Below are 27,640 nucleotides of genomic sequence, written 5' to 3' on the forward strand. Positions count from 1 at the left end.
GGGTAAGGTTCCTCACACCAAAAAATAAGCTATGCTCAGACCCCAACAGAATGTCAGAATTCAACTCGCCTCAGCTCAATTCTGACACTAATAAGAGAGCCTGAGAGTCCATGGGTTAAAGGTTCACTGTCTCAAGACTACATTCTACATACAATACTTTAGATGCCAATTGCAAGCCCATGTTGTGATTCTGAGCAACCTGCTATAGACTGGGGGTTCCGACAGTCTCCAAGTTACTTACTACCTGTGCTTCTGACCAACTGGCTATAAATCAATTTCGCAGGATCCCTTCCTCAGGTAAGATTAATTTGCTAGAGCAACTCATAGAACTCATGAAACAGGCTTACTTACTAGATTATCATTTAGTAGAAAGGATGTAAATCAGGAACCAGATGGAAGAGATGGATAAGGCAAGATATGGGGAAAGGGTATGGAGTTTCCATGCTCTCCAGGCACATCACATCTCACAAATCTCCATATGTTCACCACCTGGAAGTTCTCCAGTCTCCTCTTTTTTTGGTTTTGGTGGCGGCTTCATTACATAGGCATGTATGATTGCTTAAATGCTTGCAATGGCAACTGAGTTCAATCTCCAACCTTTTCCCCTCCTTGAAGGTTGGAGGTCAGGAATGGGAAATAGGGTGAGGACTTAAAGTTCCAACCCTCCAATCACAAGTTAGTTCTCCAGGCAACCAGTTCCAACCTTTAGGAGCTTCCAAAAGTTACCTCATTCATATAACAAAAGACACCTTTATCCCTCTCAATTCTTAGCAAATTCCAAGGATATTGGAAACTGTGAGCTAGAAACTATGAAGACTAAATGTATGAGAGAAATAAATCTTGGCCATCTTAATCAAATATATATTTATTATAAATCACAATATCACAGGCAATACCAGCATTATAAAATGAAGTAACATGTAACTAATATTTATTTTTTAAAGATTTCTCTCTGGCGGGTGTCAGAAAGTAAAACAAACAAAATATATATGTCAATTAGTGGTAAGTGCCAAGAATAGAAATTAACTAGAGTTGGGAATAAGAGAGTGGAGGTAACTGATATTTTACACAGAATGAGTGGTCAGGAAAACCACAGGTTATGATATTTGAGGAAAGAGATGAATGTGGTGAAGGAGGAGATCAAATGGATTTTTTATAACAGAACAACATCCGTGGTACCAGAAACAGCAAATAAAAGCTTTCAAGTAGGTGCCTGGCATATTAGAAAATAGGAAAAAAGACCAGTGTACATATTATTTAAAACCAATGAAAGAACATTTTTGGTGTGCATTTGTGCCCTCAAATTAACATTTTTCATCAACTCAGACTTGGACTTTCAAAACAATGAAGACAGTGTATCAACTTTACAGATGATTTTTAAAAGTCAAAATTATTAGATTTTAAAACAGAATCCAAAACATACCACTTAGCCAGAATAATTGACATTCATCTTATTTAGGCAAAATTCCTAAGGTGGGATTTCTTTCAACAACATTAAACAGACTGTTTAATGGCTGTTTAAATACTTGCATACTTCATTCTCTGCTTTTACTTCCAGGAAACAAGATGAGGTTATTAAACAACGAATCTAAGAAAAGTATCAAAGATCTATTCAAAGATATTTAAAGATACCTACTTATTCTGTAAACTAAACGAGTTAATACATTCAACTTGCCCTTTTATTTAAAACTCATGAGGAAAATGGACTATCTGGAGTATCACATGAATATTTCCAATTTAGCTTTTTTTAGAAACATGCAAGCAAACAAACCAAAGTATACTGCATTAATCATTCTAGGCAATGATTTTATTACATTTCATCCCTGTAAGCAAAAGTTCACAGTATTTAAAACTGGAATTTGCATGCAAAATATACCTGCAGTTTTACCATAAAAGAGGGGTAAATGGGAGGAGAAGAAAAAGGTAGAAAGTAGAAATATGATGACTAGCCTTCCTAGGAATCTTGCTCCTGTTCTGGCTGTCTGGCTGTTACTAGTACAGAAATGTTGAGAAAAATGAGCATCTGTAAAATGAGTTAGAGAGCAGGCTGAAAGTCAGACAAAGGAAAACATGATGACATGCATCATCATAATATCTCCCTGCTTTTTCTAGAGCAGTCCTGATGCTGAACACAAGAGAGAAAATACAACTAAAACGCAAAATGATATCATTGATATTATTTTCAATGTTAATCACTGGTAAGTCAAACTTTATTTGAATGTCACCATTTGTAAAACGGTATCTGCATTCACTGTCTACTATAAAAATGGTTAAATCATTCTTAAAAAATAATCACTTGCTATATATACAAAAGGCGACAAAATATAGGGACATAGGAAGGATTGCTGACTCTTTTTGTGGCTATTTGAAAAACCAATTCTTTGTGCTTATATACTTTTACTTGCCACTGTTATCTTTTACTTTTACCTTTAGAATTTTTATGAGTATTAGGAAACCTCAAAATCAATCTATTGGGAGGAGAGGAGGGGAAGGGAAAAAAAGCAATCAGTTTCAGCAAAAATTTAAATATTATAATATTAAATTACCCGAGGGACGTAGGTAAATATGCAATAAATACAATTACTGCAAATTTCAATAATCTAGCTTTAACAGTGAAAAGTATTAGGTTCATAGCTGGGATTTCATTTACTTTTTTTTTAAGTTTCATTTATGTTTTACCAGACATAAGGTTTTTTCCTAAGTCATATTGGCAAATAATTATCTTTTCATGTCTAAATAAAAGTCTAAACCTGTTCATCTGTTAAATCAATACAAGGAAACACTTCTGTATTATATTGGCATTAGTTCAATGTTTTAAAAAGCTATTGAGTAAGGTTAAGAATTCATTTCTTATAAAAAGCTATCTTCAGAATTAGTTGAAATACATGAACTGAATTTTGGAAAAATTCATCTGCATACTACATTTTTGACCTAACCATTTCCTTAAATCTGTTCAAAAAGTGTGAAAAATGCCACTTTGGCATTACTAGAAAATATTTTTTAAGGGTAAAATCAAAATAAGCCCAAATAAATTGTATTAAAACAGGGCCTCCCCGGTGGCGCAGTGGTTGAGCACTGGGCTGCGAAGCTGCCCACAGCCTTTGCAGCACCAGTTCATTCCCCGGCCGCCTGCGAGGGTCCCACATGGCGTGCAGACCTCTCCTGCCGCGCCAGCTGCTCCCCTCAGCAGTGTACTTCGTCAGTCTGCCTGTTGTGCTCCCTGCTCTGGCTCTGGTGAATTCTCTCACCCTCCCACGGTTCTGACTATACCTAGTGCTTGTATAAATAAATAAATCTTTTTAAAAAAGTATTAAAACAACCTAAATGAATGAAATCAGTCACAAAAAGACCAAGTTCTCAAATTCTAAAGCATATATGATGAAAATGATACTATTCACAAAAAAGAAAAGTATACTTAAAGATAAGAAAAATGTATTTCATTTCCCAGGTCACTAATTTTATAGTTTTTATTTACTGAAATTCGATTACTATTAACTATGAACCAAAACCTAAAGATAAAATAAATAATAAGGCTTTATTTCTTGCACATCACAGCTTTGCAATATTAGTGCAGCAAAGACCTAACTTCTAAAATGTTACCAAAACCAAACTAAAATAAAACCAAATAAACAAAAAACACCAAAGTACAACATTAATGAATTCTGATAAAAACCACAACTAGAAGAGCTATATTAGAGTTGTAATTATCTACAACACTAATTTCCCCCAATGTTAACCTCCTTACACAAATATTGGGTATTTCCAAAGAAATTTTTAAAAGTTAAACAGAAATTCTTAAAATAATTTTAGTAATTAAAAAATTTTTTTAATTTAAAAACTCAAGAAAGATAAAAAGTTTTCTTGAGGGCCTCCCCGGTGGCGCAGCGGTTGAGCGCTGGGTTGCGAAGCTGCCGGCGACCTCTGCGGCGCAGCGGTTCGATCCCCAGCTGCTCCCCGGCCACCGGAGGAGGGTCCCACATGGCGTGCAGACCTCTCCTGCCGCCCACTGCTCCCCTCAGCAGTGTACTTCGGTCCTTCTGCCTGCTCTGCTCCCCGCTCTGGCTCTGGTGAATTCTCTCACCCTCCGCGCTTCTGACTGTACCCAGTGCATGTATAAACAAAACAAACAAACAAACAAACAAATAAATAAATAAAAACATGCCTCTATAAATAAAAAAAAAAAATTAAAAAAAAAAAGTTTTCTTGAAATTAACAATCAAAATAGCAGATGGAAAAAAGTTCACCGTGTTCCAGGGGGAAAATCTGCAGAAAATGATCAAGATCAAGATACATTCTGTTGAAATTACTAACTTCAAGACAAAGAATCTCCATCTTGTGCTACAGTTAGACAGATGCAAGAAGAAGAAAACTGTCAGGCCAGTTTTACAATATTCTCAAACTGCAGGGAGAAAAAAATTTCTCATATATTTAAAAATGTCTATAGATTTTATTTTATTTTTTTTTGAGAGTGGGAGAATGTGTGATGCAATGATTCTACAGTTAGCCAAGTGGTCATTCTATTTCAAAAGCAACACTTACAATATTCATCTGTATAAAGAATTTAGTGCCCACTATGTGCCTATACATTTCCAAGTGCTAAAATGTAGCCGTGAAGACAGATCATTATTCTCAAGGATGTTATATTCTAGGAGAAAGAATGGCTATTAAAAAAATATATATGAGTAAATAAATAAGAAAAGTATCAGACAATTACAAATCCTATGCAGAGAATTAAAATAATAAGGGCCTAGGGGGCTACTTTAAAATACCAGAAGTGGGTCTGTCTGAAGACAAGACATTCAAGCTGACATGTGAAATGACCAGGAGTCTTGAGTAAAATGATGAGAAATAATAGTACTTCAGTTAGAAAATGAAGGGCTAAGTGTAATCTTAGAATACTGAAATAAAAAGAAAATGGAGAATAAAGGAAGAGTAGGGAAGACAAAGAGATACATGAGGAGTGCTCAGAAAAACACACAGGGCAGCTCATGTAGGGTCTTATAAGCAAGGCTGAAAGTCTGAATATTGTTCTAAGTGGATTTGGAAGTTGAACAAGGTTTTAAGCAGGAGAGAACTATGATCTGATTTGTGTTTAAAAAACACCCTAGAGGCTTTGTGGAAACTACATGGTGGCATAGGTTGGGAAGAGAAAAGAGCAAGACCAGGAAAGCAGAGATGAAAGAAAAGAAAGATAGATTCAGGATGTTTTGGAGGTGGACTTGAAGTAACCTGATGACATATTCTGGAGTGCAAATAAAAGAGGGAAAATAAGGACATGCCTAATTTTCAGCTTTGTTAAATTTTAGTAAATGGGGAAGACTGAGGGTAGAGAAGGTTTTAGAAAACAGATCAAAATGCGGATTCAAGTTGTATTATTCCCTACACTTAAGAAGAAATTCTCTTTAATGATATGATTCACTCTATGAATTGCTGATACAAAATAAATCAGAATGGCAAAGACAAGATCTGCAAAGACAATGGCAGGCCCCAAGTCTATTAAAATATAAAATTAAGTCTAAATAACCAGTATAATTCTTAAAAAAAAAAAAAAAAAAAAAAACTCACAGGCTAATGCACACCAATGCTTCAGTAAAAAACAAAAAACAAAAAACAAAAAAAACAAAACCTCAGGGGGTAAACCTTAAAACAAACTAGCCAATATCTGAAAATTGGGTGATGAGTGTAAAGTATGCGTGATGATGGATGTTAAATAGACTTATTGTGATGATCAATACCCTGTGCAGACAAATATGGAATCATTAGGTTGTACACCTGAAAGTAAAATGTTATCTGTTGATTATATATCAGTTTAAAGATTTATTTATTTATTTATTTATACAAGCACTGGGTACAGTCAGAAGCGCGGGAGGGTGAAAGAATTCACCAGAGCCAAAGCGGAGAGCAGAACAGGCAGACTGGCGAAGTGCACTGCTGAGGGGAGCAGCGGGCGGCAGGAGAGGTCTGCGAGCCATGTGGGACACTCTCAGGCGGCCGGGGATCGAACCAGCACCGCAGAGGCCGCGGGCAGCTTCACAGCCCAGCGCTCAACCACTGTGCCACCAGGGGAGGCCCTGATTATATATCAGTTTAAAAAAATGAATAATCTATCCCAAATACTACCAAATAACACCCCAAAAATCAACATAAACGTTCCTAATCAAATTCTCATAAAAGCTAAAAATAAAGTTCAAATATTTCACTGTAATCTTAAAACTGACGTTGTGCACATTTCCAATTTTATTTAGTAATAAACTATCACATCACACTTGTCTTTAACAAGCAACCTTCAATGAAATTTAATATAACCATCCTGGAGCTATCTTACTGCCCTAACAACATATAAAGACATCTTTGAGGAAGAAGGGAAAGAAGGAAGAAAACAGGGGAAATGCTCTTAAGTTCTACATTTAAGAACTGCATATGAAAAAATTCAAAAATTGAGTGTTTTAATACATACCAGGCTCCAATTTGATAATTTTTACTGCAGCCAACTCTCCTGTATGTATATTTCTGGCCTAAAATGAAAATAAAAAAAATTTTAAAGTTTGTTAATTATACAAAACTTACTTGGTACTATGTTAACTAAGTTGCTTATCAAGCATGCTTTTAAAAAATTAAAGAACAAAATATTTCCAATAAAATAGGTATGCTCATTTTCTCATTAAAGAAAAATACACCAAAGATACACAATTACCTGTTGCCTGATTTTCTATTGATAAGATACATAATTTAGTTAACTAATCTGCTATTACTGGACATTTAGGATTTTAATATTATTTTCCAATTATAAATAGAGGGATAACTATGTATTAATTTTACAGCTATAACTTTGTAGTCTTGATTATTTCTTTCAGATAAATCCCTACAATTTATTTATTACTTTAAAAAATATCATGGGCAGATTATAATTTGTGCAGCCATGAATAGCACTGAAAATACTTTTTTTGATTTTTTTTATATCATTGTTCATTTTTGTACAAAATTTGATTTCTCCTCTCAGATGTAATCCCCATAAATCTCCCATCACCACCTCACCCAAGAACCGTTACCACAGTCCTTTGTGCTCTTGTTCCCACCTTTCTTTTGACTCCCTCCCCTGTTGTATGCCTCAGATCTGTAATTTTCCTGCTAGTTTTGTCTTTATTTTTTTCCTCTAACCGTTAGTTCAGTTTCCCTATATTGGTCCTATAAGTGAAACCACCCAATATTTTTCTATGTCCTTCTGACTTATTTCACTGAGCATAATTCCTTTCAGCTCCATCCATGTTGCTGCAAATGACACAAATTTATCTTTTTTGACTAAGTAGTATCCCATTGTGTGTGTATGTGTACATCTTTTTGATCCATCACTGCAAATATCTTAGTATATATCAGAGTTTATCAGTAAGGCAATCCATAATTGCTAAGTCAAAGGTATATGAACTTAAAGTAGATATACTGCCATATAAAAATAATTGTAAGCATTTATACCCTCACCAAACTTTGATATTAAATCTTTACTCTGCCAAGTTCTATCATAGGTAGATAGGTAAGTAGGTAGATTATGTTCTCTTTCATGTTAGATATAATTTAAGGGTACAAAATAGTCCATATAATCATTCTCTCTTACTGCTAGACATTAAGGACATTACACATAGTCTTCATTTAAGGTTTTTTTTTTTTTCCTTTCAAATGGATTCTAAGGTATGGCATTACTAGACCAAAGGATATAAATATGAACATTTAAGGTCATCAACAGATACTGTGAAAACAGTCTAAAAGCACCATATCATTATATTGTCATTGATAATGAGTGCTCATTTTCACTGCAACCAGTGGTACACCCTATGTTGAAATGCAATTTAATACTACACTTGATCTTAGCCAAAAGGCCGAGAAGCGATGAAATGCAATTTAATAAGTTATGTCTTTCACTGCTACATTAGATTCAAATATGAACATTCATATTTGGTATTAAAATAAGAAGTGTATGGTAAAATAGGAACATAAGTTTACACTAATTTATTGGATTAAATAAGTCATATTGCCAGAGGAAAGAGAAGAGGAATAGAAGATTGACAAAGAATAAAGGGAAGAGAGCCTCAAATGGAATACTTTTTTAGAAATGACATACAGAAGATGAGAAAAACAACAGGCTAGGAGAGAGGGATACAGAATGAAAGACACAAACAGACAGCAATGAAAGGATTTTTTAACAACATAAGAGAGATTCACATGTTCCTCATCTGTCATAAACAGGGCAACAAGGGATCTCAGGAAGAGAAAACAGACATTTTTTTTTTTTTTTTAAATATTAAATTTTATTTTTATATTCCCCTATACAATTGCAAACGCCCCATTCTGACCCCAATCCTTCCCCTCCCCCCCACCCCAAAAAGTGTCTCTGGTTCATAGTTTTTGTTGATTTTGATTTTCACTTTCTTATATTCATTTTCCTGGTCCCTTATTTAAGTTTTCTAGATTCCTGCTATGAGTGAGACCATCCGGTATTTTTCTTTTTCTTTTTGGCTTATTTCGCTGAGCATGATCCCTTCCAGTGCCATCCATGTTGCTGCAAATTGCATGTGTTTGAGAAAACAGACATTTTAATTCACCCATCCACAGTTACCCTTCCTCAAACAAGAGGTCAGCCAACAGTCTTACATCATTCCTATTCCCTCCTCTTTCCTGCCCTTAAACAAAAGAATTCTGCGTGCTTCAGGTCTTGTCTCGGCTTCCTAAGACTTCAGCATTTTAATCTCCTTTTGGTTATACGAAGTGATGTGCATATAGATTTAGGCTGTTCACTGTTCAATATTTCACATGCCAGTGAGATAACGAACAGTGAACAGCCTGAATCTATATGGCCAGAGGTTACTGAATAAACAATAACTGACTTATTGGGAATCTTGTTCAGTGAATTACATAATGTATGTTTGAAGACAAATTCTGCGATAATGATGGCAATTATATTTGCAATGCTTTATAGCTTAAGGACTGTTTAAAGACATCTTTTCTTAATTATATTTATTTAAACACAAAGACAACTCAGTATTTAGTGATTTGTTCATGACCATTCTGCTGGGAGGGACAAGAATCAGAATAAGAATGCAAGAATTATATTCTGATGTTAATGTTTCACTGTTTCTTTTAATATATGAGAAGGCTCTTTTGCTTTTGTAAATATAACAGGTACTAGACAAAGATATTAAATATATAATATTTTCAACATATATTCACCAAACGAAAGAGCACCAAAATATATCAGACAACTGTTGTCCTCTCTGAAAACAGACATCAGAGAAAACACATATGTAGTGGGAGACTTCAACACACCACTATCAACAATGGATAGATCAACAAGACAAAAAATAAGTAAAGAAACTAAAGCTCTAAATAAGGACCTAGAGCATTTGGGCTTAACAGACATCTATAGAACACTAAACCCAAAAAAAACGGAGTACACATTTTTCTCAAGCGCACATGGATCATTCTCCAGGATCGATCACATACTGGGGCATAAGACAAACATCAACAGATACACCAAGATTGACATCATACCAACCATCTTTTCTGACCACGAAGGCATCAAACTAGAAATAAATCATAAAAAGAAGGCAAGGAACTATCCTACCTCATGGAGATTAAAAGCCACACTACTGGAAGACCACTGGACTAACGAGGAGATCAAAGAAGAAATTAAAAAATTCTTTGAATTGAATGACAAGGAGGACACCAATATCCTAAATGTATGGGATGCAGCAAAAGCAGTAATAAGAGGAAAATATATAGCAATAGAAGCTCACATCAAAAAACAAGAAAGAACTCAAAGAAACAACCTAATCTCGAAGCTCAAAGATCTAGAAAAAGAACAACAAAAAACCCCAGAACCAGTAGAAGAAAAGAAATAATAAAACCAAAGCAGAAATAAATGAAATTGAAACTAAAAAAACAATCCAAAAGATCAATGAAACCAAGAGCTGGTTCTTTGAAAAAATCAATAAAATAGACAAACCCCTAGCCAGGCTCACAAAGGAAAAAAGGGAGAAAGCACAAATAAACAGGATCATAAATGAAAGAGGAGAAATCACAACGGACACAGCAGAAATCAAAAGAATAATCAGTAACTGCTATGAACAGTTATATGGAAACAAGTTTAACAATCTAGAGGAGATGGACAAATTCCTACAACTCTACAATCACCCAAAGCTAGATGAAGAAGAAATAGAACACCTAAACAGACCAATTACAATTAGCGAAATTGAAATGGTAATAAAAAACCTCCCCAAAACCAAAAGCCCAGGACCTGATGGATTTACAAATGAATTCTACCAAACATTCAGAGACGAATTAGTGCCTATCCTTCACAAACTCTTCCAAAAAATTGAGAAGGAAGGGACAATACCAAACACGTTTTATGAAGCCAACATTACACTAATACCAAAACCGAACAAGGACAACACAAAAAGGAAACTACAGGCCAATCTCCCTAATGAACACTGATGCAAAAATCCTCAATAAAATTTTAGCTATCAGAATCCAACAATGTATCCATAAGATAATTCACCACGACCAAGTTGGATTCATTCCAGGGGCACAAGGATGGTTTAACATCCGAAAATCAATCAACGTTATCCAACACATCAACAAAAAGAAATATAAAAACCATATGATAATATCAATAGATGCTGAGAAAGCTTTCGACAAAGTGCAACACCCATTCATGATAAAGCCCTTGAAATTCTGGGATACAAGGAACATACCTTAACATCATAAAGGCCATCTATGACAAGCCAACAGCCAGTATCATTGTCAATGGTGAAAAGCTGAAAGCAATTCCATTAAGATCTGGAACAAGACAAGGATGTCCACTCTCACCACTGCTTTTCAATATAATACTGGAAGTCCTAGCCAGGGCAATAAGACAAGAGAAAGACATCCAAGGAATCCAAATAGGAAAAGAAGAAGTCAAACTATCACTATTTGCAGACGATATGATATTATACATAGAGAACCCCAAAAACTCCACAGAAAAGCTAATTCAACTCATCAATCAGTTCAGTAAAGTGGCAGGATACAAATCAACACGCAAAAGTCAGTAGCCTTCCTATACACAAACAATAAATCTGAAGAAGAAGAAATCGAAAAGACCATCCTTTTGTTATTGAAACAAAAAAAATCAAATATTTGGGAATAAATCTAACAAAAGAGGTAAAGGACCTATACAAAGAAAACTATAAAAACTGTTAAAAGAAATAGAAGAAGACACAAAGAAATGGAGAGACATCCCTGCTCATGGATTGGAAGAATAAACATTATTAAAATGGCCATCCTACCAAAAGCAATATACAGATTCAATGCTATTCCAATCAAAATTTCAATGTCATTCTTCAAAGAAATAGAAAATTATTGATGAAATTCATATGGAATCACCAAAAACCCGAATAGCCAAAGCTCTCCTGAAAAAAAAGAAGGGAATGGAGGCATCAGACTCCCAGACTTCAAACTATACTACAAAGCCATAATCATCAAAACTGCATGGTATTGGAACAAGAACAGACATACAGACCAATGGAATCGAATAGAAAATCCAGAAATAAACCCACAGATTTATGGTCAACTAATCTTTGACAAAGGAGCAAAGAATATGCATTGGAGCAAAGAAAGTTTGTTCAATAAATGGTGCTGGGAAAACTGGGTCGCTACATGCAAAAGAATGAAGCTTGACCACCACCTCACACCATACACAAAAATCAACTCAAAATGGATTAAAGAACTAGACATAAGACCTGAAACCATAAAATATATAGAAGGAAATATAGGCGAAACACTACGTGATATGCACATCAAAGACATCTTTACAGACACATCACCCAAAGCAGTGATAGTGAAGGCAAAGATAAACAGCTGGGACTACATCAAATTAAAGAGCTTTTGCACAGCAAAAGAGACAATAACAAAAACAAAGAGAAACCCCACCAACTGGGAGAACATTTTTGCACCCAACACTAATGATAAAGGACTGATCACAAAAATCTGCAAAGAGCTGATGAGACTCAGCAACAACAAAGAAAATAATCCAGTCAAAAAATGGGCAGAAGAGCTAAAAAGAAACTTCTCTGAAGAGGAAATGCAAATGGCCAACAGACATATGAAAAAATGTTCAACATCACTTGTAATCAGGGAAATGCAAATCAAAACTACCATGAGATACCATCTCACACCAGTGAGAATGGCACATATTAAAAAAACTAGCAACAACAAATGTTGGCGAGGATGTGGAGAAAAAGGAACTCTTGTGCACTGTTGGTGGGAGTGCAAACTGGTCCAACCACTATGGAGAGCTGTGTGGAGATTTCTGGACCTACTAAACATAGAGCTTCCATATGATCCAGCAATTCCACTCCTAGGTATTTACCCAAAGGACACAGAAACATCAATTCCAAAGAGCACCTGCACTCCTATGTTTATAGCAGCACTATTTACAATAGCTAAGCTTTGGAAACAACCCAAATGCCCAAAAATAGATGACTGGATCAAGAAGATGTGGTACATATATACCATGGAATATTACTCAGCATTCAAAAAAGATAAACACATGCAATTTGCAGCAACATGGATGGCACTGGAAGGGATCATGCTCAGTGAAATAAGCCAAAAAGAAAAAGAAAAATACCGGATGGTCTCACTCATAGCAGGAATCTAGAAAACTTAAATAAGGGACCAGGAAAATGAATATAAGAAAGTGAAAATCAAAATCAACAAAAAACTATGAACCAGAGACACTTTTTGGGGGGCGGGGGGGAAAGGATTGGGGTCAGAATTGGGCGTTTGCAATTGTATGGGGGAATATAAAAATAAAATTTAATATTTAAAAAAAAAAAAAAAATATATAATATTTTCACAGATCTTGGGGGTGATTTTTGTTGAAAATAAATTAACAAAGTAATTTATTAATCATCTTGCACATTAAATTATTTTCTATGATGACGCTCAATGTAACCATGTGAATTATTACATATTTAAAAATTTAGGGACATAATTTTTTTGAGTTAAATTTGAATAAAAAAAAATTTACTTCAAGTATTGTGAAAAAAGTTACCAAATAAAAGTCAAGTCTCCCAAAATGTTTAAATCCCATCTTACAGGATTCTAAAGATATCAAATAACAAGACTCAACTAATTCTTTTAAGCTCCTATATCATAAACTAGTGATCATACCCACTTTTATCACCAAATGTCAGTTCATTTACTGGTTTTCCCTCATTTCCCTTTTCTCAACTGATAATTAAAAAAATTTCCTGGGAATCCCATAGAAAACAGAAAAACATCTATGGACATAGAAGTTCACTTACTGAAACGATTTAAGTATAAAGAAGAAAAAAGCAACGTGAACACTCACAGATAGCAGGCAGTGAAACATCAAGGTTTTAAAATTCAGGTAAGGAATAAAATGCTTAACTCATATGACAGTGATAGATGCTGACACAACTTGAACAAAAAAGTATCTTCAGACTATTCATTACTCTAGTTTTCCAAGTAAAACAGGCATCAAGGCAAGCATTCTGTCACACCATGGAAACCAAGAGAAAACTCATCTATACTTCACAATTACACATTATCAGACAAGTGCCAACAAAATGAAAAGATCTAATACGCTTCTCTAAAAGTTTGGAACAATTAATTCTGGTTTTAGTTGGATTAGTCAGAAGCAAATGACTCAATCTCTAGTGTGAAAACACTATATTCATTCTGGTACATTCTTTTTCCCATGTCCTCTGCCTACTCTCCTCCTTAGTCTAGTTAATTCAGACTTGTCCAGAATGCAATCCAGATATCAACTCCTCCAGGAAGTCTTGCTTGATACTGCAAAAGAAACAGGAGGAACAACCCCCAAGCCAGTGTGTGGCTCTCAGAGCCAACTGATGGCAGAAGGTGGGACTTTCTAGACTCCACCCTCTGAGGTAAACTCTATAGTAGAAGATGGAGCTTTTCAAGCTCCACCCCTGAGTGGAGGTTGATGGGAAATAGGGGAGGGAGTTGAGGCTTTCGAACTGTTAAAATTACTGGGGTTTTTGGTAATTAAGCTGCTGAACTTTTAACAGTTGCAATGCCACTGTTCAACCACTGGTGAGGTGGGGTGTCTAGCAGTTAAACCACTGGTGAGGTGGGGTATCTGTGGAGAAGTTGTCAGCTTTGGTTTGGACCTCAGTTTCTGCTTAATGAATGCTATATGGGGTAGGACAGACAGAAACTGTCCATGTGACAATCTGTGAATCCTTTCTCTCTCCTTTTTTCTAACTGCCTGTTTAAACAGACTCAGGAGTTTAAAAAAAAAGAAAGAAAGAAAGTAGTATAAGCATCCACAACTGAGATGTGCCATGAAATGACAATATATTATTTTAAATGGTCTTACTTCTTTTATTGTTGATCCATTCTAATTTTTTAATCTATTAAATTTAAAGCACTTTGGAGAAAATAATTGTATTTGTAAAAAATGACTGCAAAATAACATTATTTTTAAAAGATCAAACATAAAATAAGCAAGTAAGACAACAGACTCCCTCCCTCCCAAACTCATCCCCCTTGAGGTAACTACTATTAACACTTTGCAGTTTATCTTTCCAGATTATTCATTCGGTTGATTCTTAAAAACACGTATACAGTCTGGCAGTTTCTAACAAAGCTAAATAAAGTCTTATGATCCAGTAATCTCCAACCCTAGGCATTTACTCAATTAAGTCAAAAATTTTAAGTCTAACAAAAATCTGCAAATGAAGTATGTTTATAGCTGGTTTCATTCATAATCGCCCAATACTGGAAATAATCAAGATACCCTTCAACAGGTAAATGGATAAACAAATAGTAGTATATTCATATGGCAGACTATTATTCAGTGATAAAAAGAAATGAGCTAGTAACTAATGAAAAGATCTGGAGGAACCTTAAATGAATATTGAGACGAGAAATAAGTCAGTTTGGGAAAGCTACATGCTATATAATTCCAAGTATAAGACATTCTGGAAAAAAGCAAAACTATAGAGAATAGGAAGCCTAGCAATGGTTGCCAGGGATCTGGAAGGAGATTATGAGTAGGTGAAGCATGGGAGATTTTTCGGGTGGTAAAACTATCTGTATGAAACTACACTGGTGTATATATTTTATTATGTATTGATTATAATCCACAGAGCTGTAAAATGCCATTTTACACAGTGAGCTAAAGAAGAACTACAATAACATATCAATATTGGTTCACTAGTTGCAATAAATATACTACACAAAAGCAAGATGTTAATGTCAGGGGAATCTATATGTAGAATGTAACTGTATTATCTGCTCAACTGTCAGTAAATTTCAAACTGCATTAAAAATTAGGTCTAGTAATTATTTATTTTAATATGTACAAATTATATTTTAAAGTATACAGACATGTCCAAATAATTTGAGTCAATTTTAATGACTGGAATCAATACAAATATATTGTGTCTCAATTTAGTAGAACTAAATGAAGGTACAAGGACCAAGGAGATCTTGATTTCTTTTTCTCAAGAGATTCTGAAGGGTTTAGAAAGAAATAGATCAATAGAAGATTTGACCAACAACGACAGAACCACATAAATAAAGGAAACATTTTAAAATTCAGCTACAAATAAAAAAGAGTAATACTCAGCTATATAATGCAGAAACCAAAATATATGTATAGTTATAGAAGTAAAAACTAAAGAAAATAATATAAGCAATACATGTATCCCCACATCTGAAAGTATAACATTTGTTTGGTTTAATTTGGTAGATCATTTTGGGGGTTTAGGAGCCCTATTCTTATTAATTTAGATGCAAAAATTTTTAAGCTTTACCAAACCCAAAAAATAATGTACCAAATAGGAACAGGCTATCTTCAGGTAAAGGGAAAAACCTATAAATAAATACTTAAATGATAGTATAAATACTTAATAGTTAAGTATTTATAGTATAAATACTTAAATGTTACTCTGCAAATTGAAGACTGATTTTCTGTTCTTTCCAAATAAGAACTGATGGGCAAATGTTCATACTCTGTAATTTTCCAGCTGGATTTTTAAAACAGAAAGCAGTACCAGGCTCTTTTATAATGAAAGGCAAAGAGGCTTTCAGAAAAAAAAAAAAAAAAAAAAAAAAAACTCTTCTAAACAGAGACTTTACAGATTCAACTTACTAAAAAGATCTTTGAGAAATTTATGCAATTTCATATTATAATCCAAAGGAGTTATACATAATACTAGTTTTTGAAACTTGACATGTCTTTTCAACAAATTAAATGGGATATTTTCAAGTATTCTTGTTTTTAACTTTAGTACACAAGAATCTACAGTCTATATTATGTTTATGTTTATGATACAAGGCATATACAAATATTAAATGTATATATTTACTGACATGAAAAACTGACATACTATTAAAAATACATTATCAAGTATACATGTATAACATATTGCAATATGATACATATTACATTATATATTATATGATATAGTATATGACTATGCTTTTATATAAAATATACTCTGTGTATGTCTTTAATGAGTTTTTAAAAGTCTGTAAAGATATATACAACAATGTTTATCTTTTAGCAAAGGAGATACAGGTAAATTTTCACCTATTCCGCTGTCCTAGTTTTCTAAAATTAATATAGGTTGCTTAGGATGTATTTAAAAAATTAAAGATTAAAAAAAAAAAAACCCAGCTAGCAGGCAAACTATAAACTGGACACATTCAGCAAGGGAGGAGGCCGGAGAGGGATCAACCCAGAGGAGGGAAGAGCACAAGAGACTATGGTGACTGTTGGTTCACAGGTGTCTTGGTGGCAGTAAGTTTATGGGGATTCACCTGAGAGGAGAAATCAAACTTGTATAAAAATGAACAACGATGTATAAATATATGAATAAATTTTTAAAATAAATGCATAAAATAAAAAATTAAAGATGGGAAAATCTACCCAAGCTAAGACAAGGAAGAGGTAAAGAGAAAGTAAGTACTCCCCGTGGATTTATGCAATTGCAGAAAGAATAATAGGAAATAATTTCTAGAAGAAAAAATAGCAAGGAACCCGAGCATCTCTAACATCTATTGTAATCTGGCACTAAAATGTTTAAAATGCCAAAGTTGGCAATAATTTATTGTAAGTTATGCATATTAAAATATATTAAGTCATAGATACAAAAAGAGGGACAAGAAAATATACACCACCAAAAAATGGAGGTACAAGAGTATGAAAAGTAACACATTGGTTTACAAGACAAAACTGAAGTCACATCCTTCTCAGGCAGTTCTGTTTACCTTAGACAGAGGCAACCAGAAGTAAATAGCTAGTGCTATAGAATTCTAGGAGTCTATCCTATCTGTCTAAAATAATCGGCATCAATTTATTTTAATTTATTTTTATTTTATTTTAATTTATAACTAGATTATAGAATCTAGTAAATGGGTCACAGTTAATCTAAGTTACAAAAACTCTAAGTTATATATATATATTAGGCTTATCTGTGACTGATTTAAAAAAGAACACAGTTCTGACGGTGTCTAAAGTTTCAACAAGATGATGGCAAGAAAAGGCACAGAAGAGTGGCTATGCTAAGTTATCTTAGTAAAAGCACACACATCAAGCCTGGGCTTCGATTTGGAAAATACATGGGTTAGAAAAAATAAAAGGGTGGTAACCAAAAATAAGTGTCTGAAAATTGAAGTTATGAGCTGAATCTTATATGCATATTCAAATAAGTACAAAAAAATCCCTTACCTCGCAGCAGAGAAGTGAGACTGCCAAGTCTCATCTAATCAGCTGACCAGCATTTATACAGAGCTAATTATGTGCAAGGCAATAAGTTAAGGGCTATGTATACAGCAATGAATTTAAAAATGCAGTCCTGAGGCAGCTTGGTATAGTAGAAAGAACAGAGATAGTAGAATCAGAAGATCTAAATTCAAATCCACTTACTTCCACCTACTAACAGTAAGATCTAGGGCAAAGAGTAAGCTCTACTTTGGGTAAATCAGACATAATAACACATCTGTCCCACCCACCTCTTATGTTTATGGTGAAAACAATATACATGGAAGGGCTATACAAACATTTGTAAATCACATTATTTAAATCTGATTTCATTTTTATAAAAATGTAGGAAGGTGAGGGTCAGTTTGATTCAGAGGCCCAAACACCTTCAAGGATACACCAAGATAGCTGGCTTCCCACATCACCTTAAAATCTCAGTGAGAGGTTATGATATTTAACAAAAAGCTTTACATTAAACCTAAGTTCATCTTGCCCTCTTCTAAGATTATCTAGTCTCTTTATTTTATTTATTTTTTATTTTCTTAAAGATTTATTTATTTATTTACACAAACACTGGGTACAGTCAGAAGCGCTGGAGGGTGAGAGAATTCACCAGAACCAGAGCGGGGAACAGAACAGGCAGACTGATGAAACACACTGCTGAGGGGAGCAGTGGGCACTGCAGGAGAGGTCTGCGCATCACATGGGACCCTCGCAGGCGGCCGGGGATCGAACCAGCACTGCAGAGGCTTCAGGCAGCTTCGCAGCCCAGCGCTCAACCGCTTGCCACCAGGGGAGGCCCTAGTCTCTTTAGTTTAAATACTATGTCATAGAACTGGAAAGCAACAGCCTTCTAATAATATTCTAACATGTACAAATACTTAAAATTGTCCAATACAGTCAAGTGAAAGTGCCTACTACACAGTATCTGATCTTGGACTAAGTTCTCAAACTGACAACAAAGCCCTAAAAAAAGCAGCATCATTTGTTAATGTTTCATGTTTCTCTTCCTGTGCATCTGATCTGAAACCACAATTTATAAAGTTCAGAAGTGAAACTTTTATAAATTTTGAAAGCAAAACTATAGTAAGTCTACATCAATCTGCATTCTACGCCATTTGACTTCATCAAAAATACTACAAAAAGACTAAAGCGAAAATGATGACCCAATGAATACATCTAGAATACATCTAGAATACTAGATGTATTTATTATAAATTTAAGGTTGTAACTACAAGTCAATACGTGTCTGCCTGCAGCAGTCATGGCGCTGGTCTATGTCTATCTTCACCAAGTTGAAAGTATTTTAAAGACATAGTTTGTAATTTTCACAGCATTTCTATTATCATAGAAAGGAGTTTTTAAATATTTTGCCTCTAGCAATGGCCCAGAGCATCACAATCACCATCAGAACTGTGTTCTTTTTTCAATCAGTCACAGAATAAGCCTAATATGAAAAGCAGAATATGAAAAATATTAAATTTAATCAGATGATTTACACTATAAACATTCATAAGAGTATCACTCATCTAATATTAAAAACATTTTATTTCCACGGTAACCTTACATGGAAATTTAACAAAACATCTAATTAAGTAGATTTTAACAAGCTAGATACTAGCTTAGTAAAGATGTAATTTCAAATAAGATTTTTGAAGTACAGTATTTATTTTCCATTGCTAACCTATTTTTCCAAGTTATTCACTGTTTCTTACCCCCATATGAAAATTCAGTAGTCTCTCAAGTCAGACTACTAGGCCACAGAAAGTAGAGTATACTCACCACGGTTAAAAGGAGTTAGAAAGGAATGAAAGGAGGGAGGGAGAGAAGTTTTGATCTCAAATGCATGAGAAATAACAGCATATATATTCATTCTCTAGCATTTTTAAACTTGGGATCATAATTTTATTAGCACTTCAAGGTTAGAGAAGACAGGTGGGAAAAGTCATAGTGAAAGTAGTTGCGTATCCTTCGTTTAAAAACTAATGTAGGAATGGGCAATCCACACCCAACTGTTGAACTTAAAATCACAATGACCTGTACTCCTGCATCAGGAGGCAATGATGGTAAAAGACAATTAGAGGCAATGATGATAAAGACCATGTCTTAGTTCTAATTCCTAACCCTAAACTTACAATTTATCTGTAGAGATAGGTTCAGATGATTCTGTAAGATGGATACTTTAGACTTTCCCTGATTACCCAGATATACCCTGGTTAACTCCCTCCCTTGCTTCAAGACACTACTTAAATCTAACCTTCTCATTTAGGCCACACCCTCCTTATATAATTCCCCAATCTGTCTTTCCCCACTCCACCCTGTCAACCCTGATGCTTCTTAACATGTTTCACTTTTTCTTCATTGTCTATATTTAAACACCTTCTAACATATTTTACAACTTATTACATTTATTGTTAATTGTCTCCCTCCTGCCACACTAGAATTTAAGTTCCACAAGGGCAAGAATCACTGATCTTTCCAAAGACCCTAGAACAGTAGCACATAAGACACCCACTATATACACTGGTTCAATGTGAAATACTCTTGTCCACCTGCTACCCCACTGCTCTATCCCAGCTCCCCGTTCTCCAGTTTGCCTCATTCTAACCACACTCACAGGGGAACTCAATGGAGGCTCTACTTCAGAGAGGAGGAGGACAGAGGAGAAGAGAAAGAGGGAGAAAGGGTGGGGGGGAAGGAGATTTAAATTTAATCCCTATCTTGGTGCCTAGTAGCCCACCCTTATATTTATTGTCTCTAATCTTTTAAATTCTCAAATCCTCCCAAATTCTTTGTCTTGACTCTCAGAATTTGTTTCTCTAAACTCACATTCCTCCTGTCACTTGGGTGATAAAACAAACTTAAACAACTAAATAGTGTAACCAACCAGTTTCAATAAAAAGAATATATAAATAGTAGGACAAATATTTGTATATTTCAATTTTCCTCTTTCCTTCACAGCTAAGCTGCTTCAATGAATAGTTTACATTCCCCTTACTTCCTTAGTAGGTTGCTCAATCATTCAAAACATATTTATTGAGCACATACTATGTACTAGGCACTAAGCTGGGTTAGCTGATTCAGTGGTAAACTCAGGATTCTTGCTTTAAAGCAGTTTGAGAAGAGCAATTACGAGCAATACGGAGTGACAAATGTTAAATATTATGGTAAAAAATGATACAGCACATAGATATGACCTTATCTAAGAAACAGAAAAGCCCTCCTTAAAAATGCAGTATTTAAAAGACAACTAAAGAGAAGAAAAAACAAGCAAAAATATAAAAAGAAACCCAAAGAGAAGATATATAAAAGAGAAGAGGCTGAGTGTTCTAGAAAAAGGAAATAGTACCTGCAAAAACCTAATTCAGAGAGTAGAGTACATATTATTGATAGAATTTAAAATTCATTATGGCTAGAGTGTTGGGATAGGCAGGCCCTTAAAAGGCATATTATTCTGAGATTTTTCTATGGGCAGGGAGAAAAAAAGGAATAACACAAAATACAAAATTTATATTTTTTGGTAGAGCAATACATTTTCCTTATTACAATCACAGTAGAAAGGAACATGAATGGATGCAGGAAATGGAGCTGAGCTCTCGAAACTTGATTTCTAGAAAAAAAACTTTCCCATATCTATTTATTTCTTCTCAAATACCTTCAATACAGAATTTTTTCTGCCACCACAGTGGACTACAGTCTCTCCTCCTCTCCTGGGGTGACTTCACCTATACTTCACAGGTACCACCCATAAATGATGACTCCAAAACCTGTATCCCCAGTCCAGATCCCTCAACATCAGAGGTCAGAGATGAATTTCCTACCATCTGTTAGACATATCTACCTATGCAATGTCATACATCCAAAACCAAATACAAGATCCAGATGCCACAAATTTGGTACTTCCTAATTCTGTTAATGGAAGCAATGTAGTCATTCCTGTCAGAACTAAAAATGCCGTTATGTACTTGTTTTTCCCTCTTCGATTAATAGGTAATTTTGATCACCTTCTACATATGTCTCAAATCCATCTTTTCCTTTCATATCCAGTAGTAATACCTAGATGTCAGCATGCATAAACTTATCTGGATTATTCAATAACTGGTCTCTAACTTCTTACAATTTTGTCTAATCCATTTTCAACACATTAAGAGATTCTGTTAAAATGTTTTTTTTACAGTTTATAGGAAAAAGTTCAAATCCTTGACATGACATATGAGCTCTAATATATGGTCCTTTTCTGCCAAAAAATAGCCTGCATTCTCCATCTGTGATATTTCTGCCAGGTTTAGTCGCATTGAACTTGGAATGCAGATGCAGATTCCCTCAAAACTCATCATGGTTTCTGAAGTTGCCAGGTATCTGCACCTAGTATACCTACAGCCTGAAATGTGTCTCCTATCTCATTCCCCTGGAAATCATCCTGCATTCTTCTAAATATCAGTTAATGTTACCTCCTCTATTAATTTTCCCTGGTTCACATCATGGTTCTCTTTTCTCTCTTCCCCTCCTCTATCTCCAATAAAGACAGAGTTGAGCATTTCTTCCACTTCATGTCTACTATAAAACTTACCAAATTATGACTGTTTACATGTCTGTTTTCCTCACTAAATTATATTTCCATAATGTAAGTGAACTTTCTCTTTCTTGTGTATGCAGCCCCATACCCTAACACAGGTGGTTCTCAATAAATATTTCTTGAATGCTTACATGAATAAATGAATGCTTATAGAAATGTTGCAATGTAGTAACAGGATCTTGGAATATGCTTCAAAGTACCTAAAACCATCCCATATTTGTGACCTCTGGCCTGGGGGAGAGAGAGAGAGTTCACATTATAAAAAAAGGCATTCATGGTGGACCCTGCTCACTCATATAAAGGAACCAACAGATATGATAAGACTATATGACACAGGTTTCAAAACAATTTTATACCTGCAAAAAAGTTTTAAAAATTGGAAACAATATGAAACTTATAATTAACTAGATGAGTATTTATTCAAAGAATTCTTCAACAATAGTATTTTTAAAGAATGTTTAATGACCAAGGGAAATGCTGCTCAGCCCAATCAAGTAGTATAAGAGACATATCATGATTCCAATTTTTATAAAAGTCATTTTTAGAAACATTAGTTAAAACATTGAGGGAAGGTCTGAAATAACCATATTAAATTACTAACTGTGCTTATTTCAGGGTAATTTCTACAACTAATGTCATTCAACAAATATTTACTGAGCATCTATCTCTCAAGTAAGAGATATCTGTTCCTATCCCCCGGAGCTGATATGTAACATTCAATCAGAAAAATGTAATAATCAATAATAATCAATTAGAAAAAGCAATATGGGTATAAAAAATACATGGGATTGCCCATTTTAAATTTATATCCCACAAAAGGCAAGAAAGATACCTAGAACTTGTCTAGATTCTAGGCTAGAAACAATTTTGATATAATTATTTGTATAAAGACTACCCAAATGGCTTAACCTGTTGACTATGAACTGCATCATGATATTACCATTGTCTAGAACACTGTAGACAGAAGGTAATACATTAAATCTCCATAGTTCCTCCTCTTGTTAGCAGATTAAAAAATTTACAATAAATTAACAAATAAAGTTTGTTCTGTTAAAATTTAATCTGTCATCCATCTTCCATCATATTTCCTTTTTCTTCTCTGTTTCTCCTCCCTTGCATCATTTACTGTGGTCCTCAATCATTTACACAACTTATCTAAAAGAATCTCAAGGTTCTTCTACTTTCAGCCAGGAAACAGTTTAAGATTGAGTTCTCCCCTCTTGGGGATTCTGAGGAAAGACAGGAGCTTCAGAGAGGATCTGTGATTTTGAAGAACAGAGAAATTAATTCACAAAAAATCTCCAAAGTATATGGTCCTTTTAAAACTAATGTTTCAGGGCCTCCCCGGTGGCGCAGCGGTTGAGCACTGGGTTGCAAAGCTGACCGTGGCCTCTGCAGCGCTGGTTCGATCCCCGGCTGCTCCCCGGCCACTGGAGGAGGGTCCCGCATGGCGCGCAGACCTCTCCTGCCGCCCGCTGCTCCCCTCATCAGTGTACTTCGTCCTTCTGCCTGCTCTGCTCCCCGCTCTGGCTCTGGTGGATTCTTTCACCCTCCCGTGCTTCTGACTGTACCCAGTGCTGGTATAAATAAATAAACAAATAAATCTTAAAAAACAAAAACAAAAACAAAAAAAAACTAACGTTTCATAAAAATATCTCATGTATTTTTTTTTTTAAAGTATGGCTAACATCTTACTAGGTGTAACTAAGTTATGCTCATTACTCCTCACTGTAAATATTTTATTAGTTTATATCACTGACTGAAAATACTTCTAAAAGGAGAAAGACAAGTAGCAGATGGCGTCACTTATATGTGGAATATAGAGAAACCTAAAAGGCCTGATGAAGAAAGCTGACTATAGAAATGAGGCTCCCAGAGGGATAAGGGGAGAGGGAAGGGCAAAAACAGGGTATGGGGGAAGCACGATGGACTATAGCGGTGTACTGTTGGTGTCTTGGTGGGGTGTGCAATGTGGTAATAGCACCTGAGGGTGGGAGACCCTAGATTTCTAACACACAAACAGCAATGTAAACCAAAGCTGTAGCTTATAAGAATAATAGTAAGTAAATAAGAAAGTATTTCTAATACTTCTAGGATTTTCAGCTTGTCAGAAACAGATATAAAAAGCAAAATTACTCTAACTACCCTGAGCTTAAAAATTTCACCACTAGAGTTTATAAGTCACATGTTTTTGGGCATACTAAAGAGTAGAATATAAGCTGACAAAATTCTGCAGGACTTCGAACACTGAAAATAGATGTGCATAAAATAGTTCTCCAGAAATGTTTTTCTAGGGAATTCAAATAATTGAAATGTGTAATAAAAGTAAATATGTAGGATATTGTAATAGGCATTACAAGCATACATAAAATATTAAATGCTAACATAGTGCTGAGACATAAAAAGCATAAGCCAGAGAACTAGGAGACTGAATTACTGGTAGTCAGTCACTCATTCATCAGTTTTAGAAAGCACCTACTCTCAGCCAGGCGTAATTCTAGGTGGTTAGAGATAGAGAAGTGAACAAAACAGATAGAATTCCTGCCCTCGTGGAGTATGTTAATGATAAACAAAAAAAGTAAGTAAAACATTTACGTTATCTGTGCTAAAGTGCAAAGAAAAAAAATATGTAGGAAAAAAAGATGGACTATTAAAATAGCATTGGGGGGGGGTTGGAATGATGGAAAGGTTGTAAAAGCAAGGAGGTAAGGGTGTAATGTGGCTATCTGAAGAAAGACATTCTGAGCAGAGGAAATAGCATTAACAAAAGTCCAAAGGTGGGAAGATGCGTATATTTAAGAAAGAACAAGAAGATAGCATCGCTAGAACAGAAGTAAGGAGGAGGAAGAGTAGTATGAAGTTGGAGACATCCGTGGAGGAGCATCTGAGTTAAGATTTTCATGGACAAGCAGAATAACAGGTGGAAATATAGAGGTGGAAAGTAATTCTAGGTAATCTGAACAAAGGAAAATAAAGGACAAGGAGCCCCTAATATATTAAAAATGTTTAGGAGTCAGAAGCTGGCTCAGTATGGGTGAGTACATACACAAGCAGGAGGGAGCTTGAACGTGAAGGAAGGGGGTCACGTGGGGGAGAGGAGGAAGGCGGTGCATGATATTGTCTTAGGTCTTCTGGTTAGGAGCTGTGGAAGAGAGACAGAGAGAAGCACGAAGGCTACAGGGTGAAAGGCAGTCATTAGCTGCCCCACTTATATAACCCCTTGCTTTCCCTGGCAACAACAAAAAACCCTGCTCAGGATAGTTGCTTTAGTTGCTATATCTATAAAGAAAAAGGTGGAGGTCTTGAGATTTTGGTGGGGAAAACATTCTTTTTAACTTTTCTTATACTAGGGACAAGAGAAAATATACAAGAACTGGAATTTAGACTATTGTATTAGTAAAATGATCTGTAGTGAACTGGTCTAATACATAGTGAATCATAAGACCAAAATGATTAAAAAGTGGGGCTAAGAAGGCAAAATGGAATTTCAGTTTTTTAAAAAGCACTCCATAAAATGTCCAATCCATGATAAGTTACTGAAGATAAACTACCTCTAATAGTTCATAAAGAAAAAGAAGATTCTGTTATAATTCTCCACTTTGAATTCCAACGTATTCACAAAACAAGAGCAGGGATCTTTCTCACAATACAACACTCATACCTGGAACAGTGCCTAATGCAGAAGATTCAAATGCCTGTCAAATGAATAAAATGCCTATCCATGACAGTCTATCTTAGTAGAATCAGACAGTGTAAGAACTGTAATACCATCACCTTGCGCTGTTATTTACTAATGCAGAGGATAGGCCTTATACAAAAGCAGAAAAGTAGAAAGTGGTATTTTCTTTCCTTCCATATTGCCATTTGCACAAAACAACATAACCCAGAGAAGCTTACTGATTGATTATTCATGCCTCACAAGGTCATTTCAGCTCTATGCAGTGTTGTCTGGAATAATGGGTAATGTATCATAATTAAAGTCAAACAAAGCTGTTGCAAAAATTAAAGGAAATGTCTATCAATATACCCATACGAGTCGCATTAACATTCTCTCTTTAGAACAGAGCACAAAAACTATAAGACAATCTCAAATAATCTCTTCTAGATACCTCAAGAACTCAGAGAATATAGGGAATTAGGTTAACCTCTGTGACTTTTAAAAAAAAATTCATATTAAGAGTAACTCACCCTCAAGTAATACAAAGAGCACAATTAAAAAGACTGCAGCTCTTCTCTACTCTGGGTCATGAGAGGTTATTAAATCCCAGAGAGAGGAACTGTTAAAGCAGAAAAAAAAAAAAAATCATCAAACAGAATCAAATGATGAAAATTCTGCCAGGAAAAGTATATTTCCATACAGGATAATGTTTGTGTGCATGTCTGTGACCCAGTAGCAAACCCTGTTCAGTTCAGCTTGAGATAGAATTTCATACAACTTTTAAAATCAAGTTCATTCATTAAGAAAGTTCTTTTAAAAAGCAAATGTTGGAATGCCACTATTCCTTTAAGTCTACGTCTTCCATAAAGCATTTTCCATGCTAAGACTTACAACATCCTAAAGCGCAAGTCCGTAATCAGATTCGAACTCCCTTCAAAACCCCAAGTAAGCGTTACAAGGCCTTTATACCCCCAGCGGGGGAGAGAAAAAGAAAGGGCTGCCCAGTGCAAGGGTAGCTCTGCCGGCAGGCAGCGACTAGGGCAGCAACGAACAGAAGGTGGCCTGAATGGAGTAAACGGGACCCCGGCCTCTCCACCCCCACGGCGAAGTAACAAAAGCATCCTCCACCCCGCACGCACTCCCCCGAGGCGGCCGGCCCCGAGCCACCCCGCGCGGGGCGAGGGCGACGGCGCCGGGACGCGGCCGGCCTCACCTTGTAGACGTCTCCGTAGGTGCCGCTGCCCACCCGCTGGACGAGCTCGTAGTCGTGCTGCGGGTTCCGCCGCAGGATGTCCGCGGCAGGCCGCAGCGGGGCCTCCATCTTCGCTCAGGGCCCGGCCCCCGCCGGCTCTGCCCCCGGCGCCCCGATTCCCGCTAACGAGGACGAGCGGCGCCGCTTCCCAACATGGAGCCTCGGTCCGCAGCTCCGCCTGCAAGAGGGGCGAGCAAAGGCGGGTCGGCACCGCGGGCGGCGACCCCGCGCGGCCCGGCGCCTTCCCTTCCGCGCCGGGGGCGGCGGAGAGGCGGGCCTGGCAGGGTCCCCGGCGCGCCGTCGCCCCGTTCCGGCCGCGGCCTCTCCCCGCCCCGGCCGCCGGCGACCAGCCCGCTCGGCCTGCGC

The 27,640-nt window shown here is 35.9% G+C and overlaps 1 protein-coding gene and 1 pseudogene across 1 annotated transcript in view; both read right to left on the minus strand.

Moving 5' to 3' along the window:
* MAP4K5 (mitogen-activated protein kinase kinase kinase kinase 5) overlaps positions 1-27,640 on the minus strand; it is a 95,336-nt gene that overhangs the window by 67,618 nt on the left and 78 nt on the right. The window contains exons 2-3 of the mRNA XM_037503300.2: positions 27,236-27,452; positions 6,458-6,515 (exon numbers count right to left, since the gene is read on the minus strand). Of these exons, the coding sequence (XP_037359197.1) occupies positions 6,458-6,515; positions 27,236-27,343 (166 nt within the window). The 5' untranslated portion in view covers positions 27,344-27,452. The remainder of the gene's footprint in view (positions 1-6,457; positions 6,516-27,235; positions 27,453-27,640) is intronic.
* On the minus strand, positions 7,754-7,883 carry LOC119239694 (U2 spliceosomal RNA; annotated as a pseudogene).

Source organism: Talpa occidentalis, unplaced genomic scaffold (assembly GCF_014898055.3).
Source record: "Talpa occidentalis isolate TD23 unplaced genomic scaffold, MPIMG_talOcc4v2.1 talOcc4.11, whole genome shotgun sequence".
Taxonomy (NCBI): domain Eukaryota; kingdom Metazoa; phylum Chordata; class Mammalia; order Eulipotyphla; family Talpidae; genus Talpa; species Talpa occidentalis.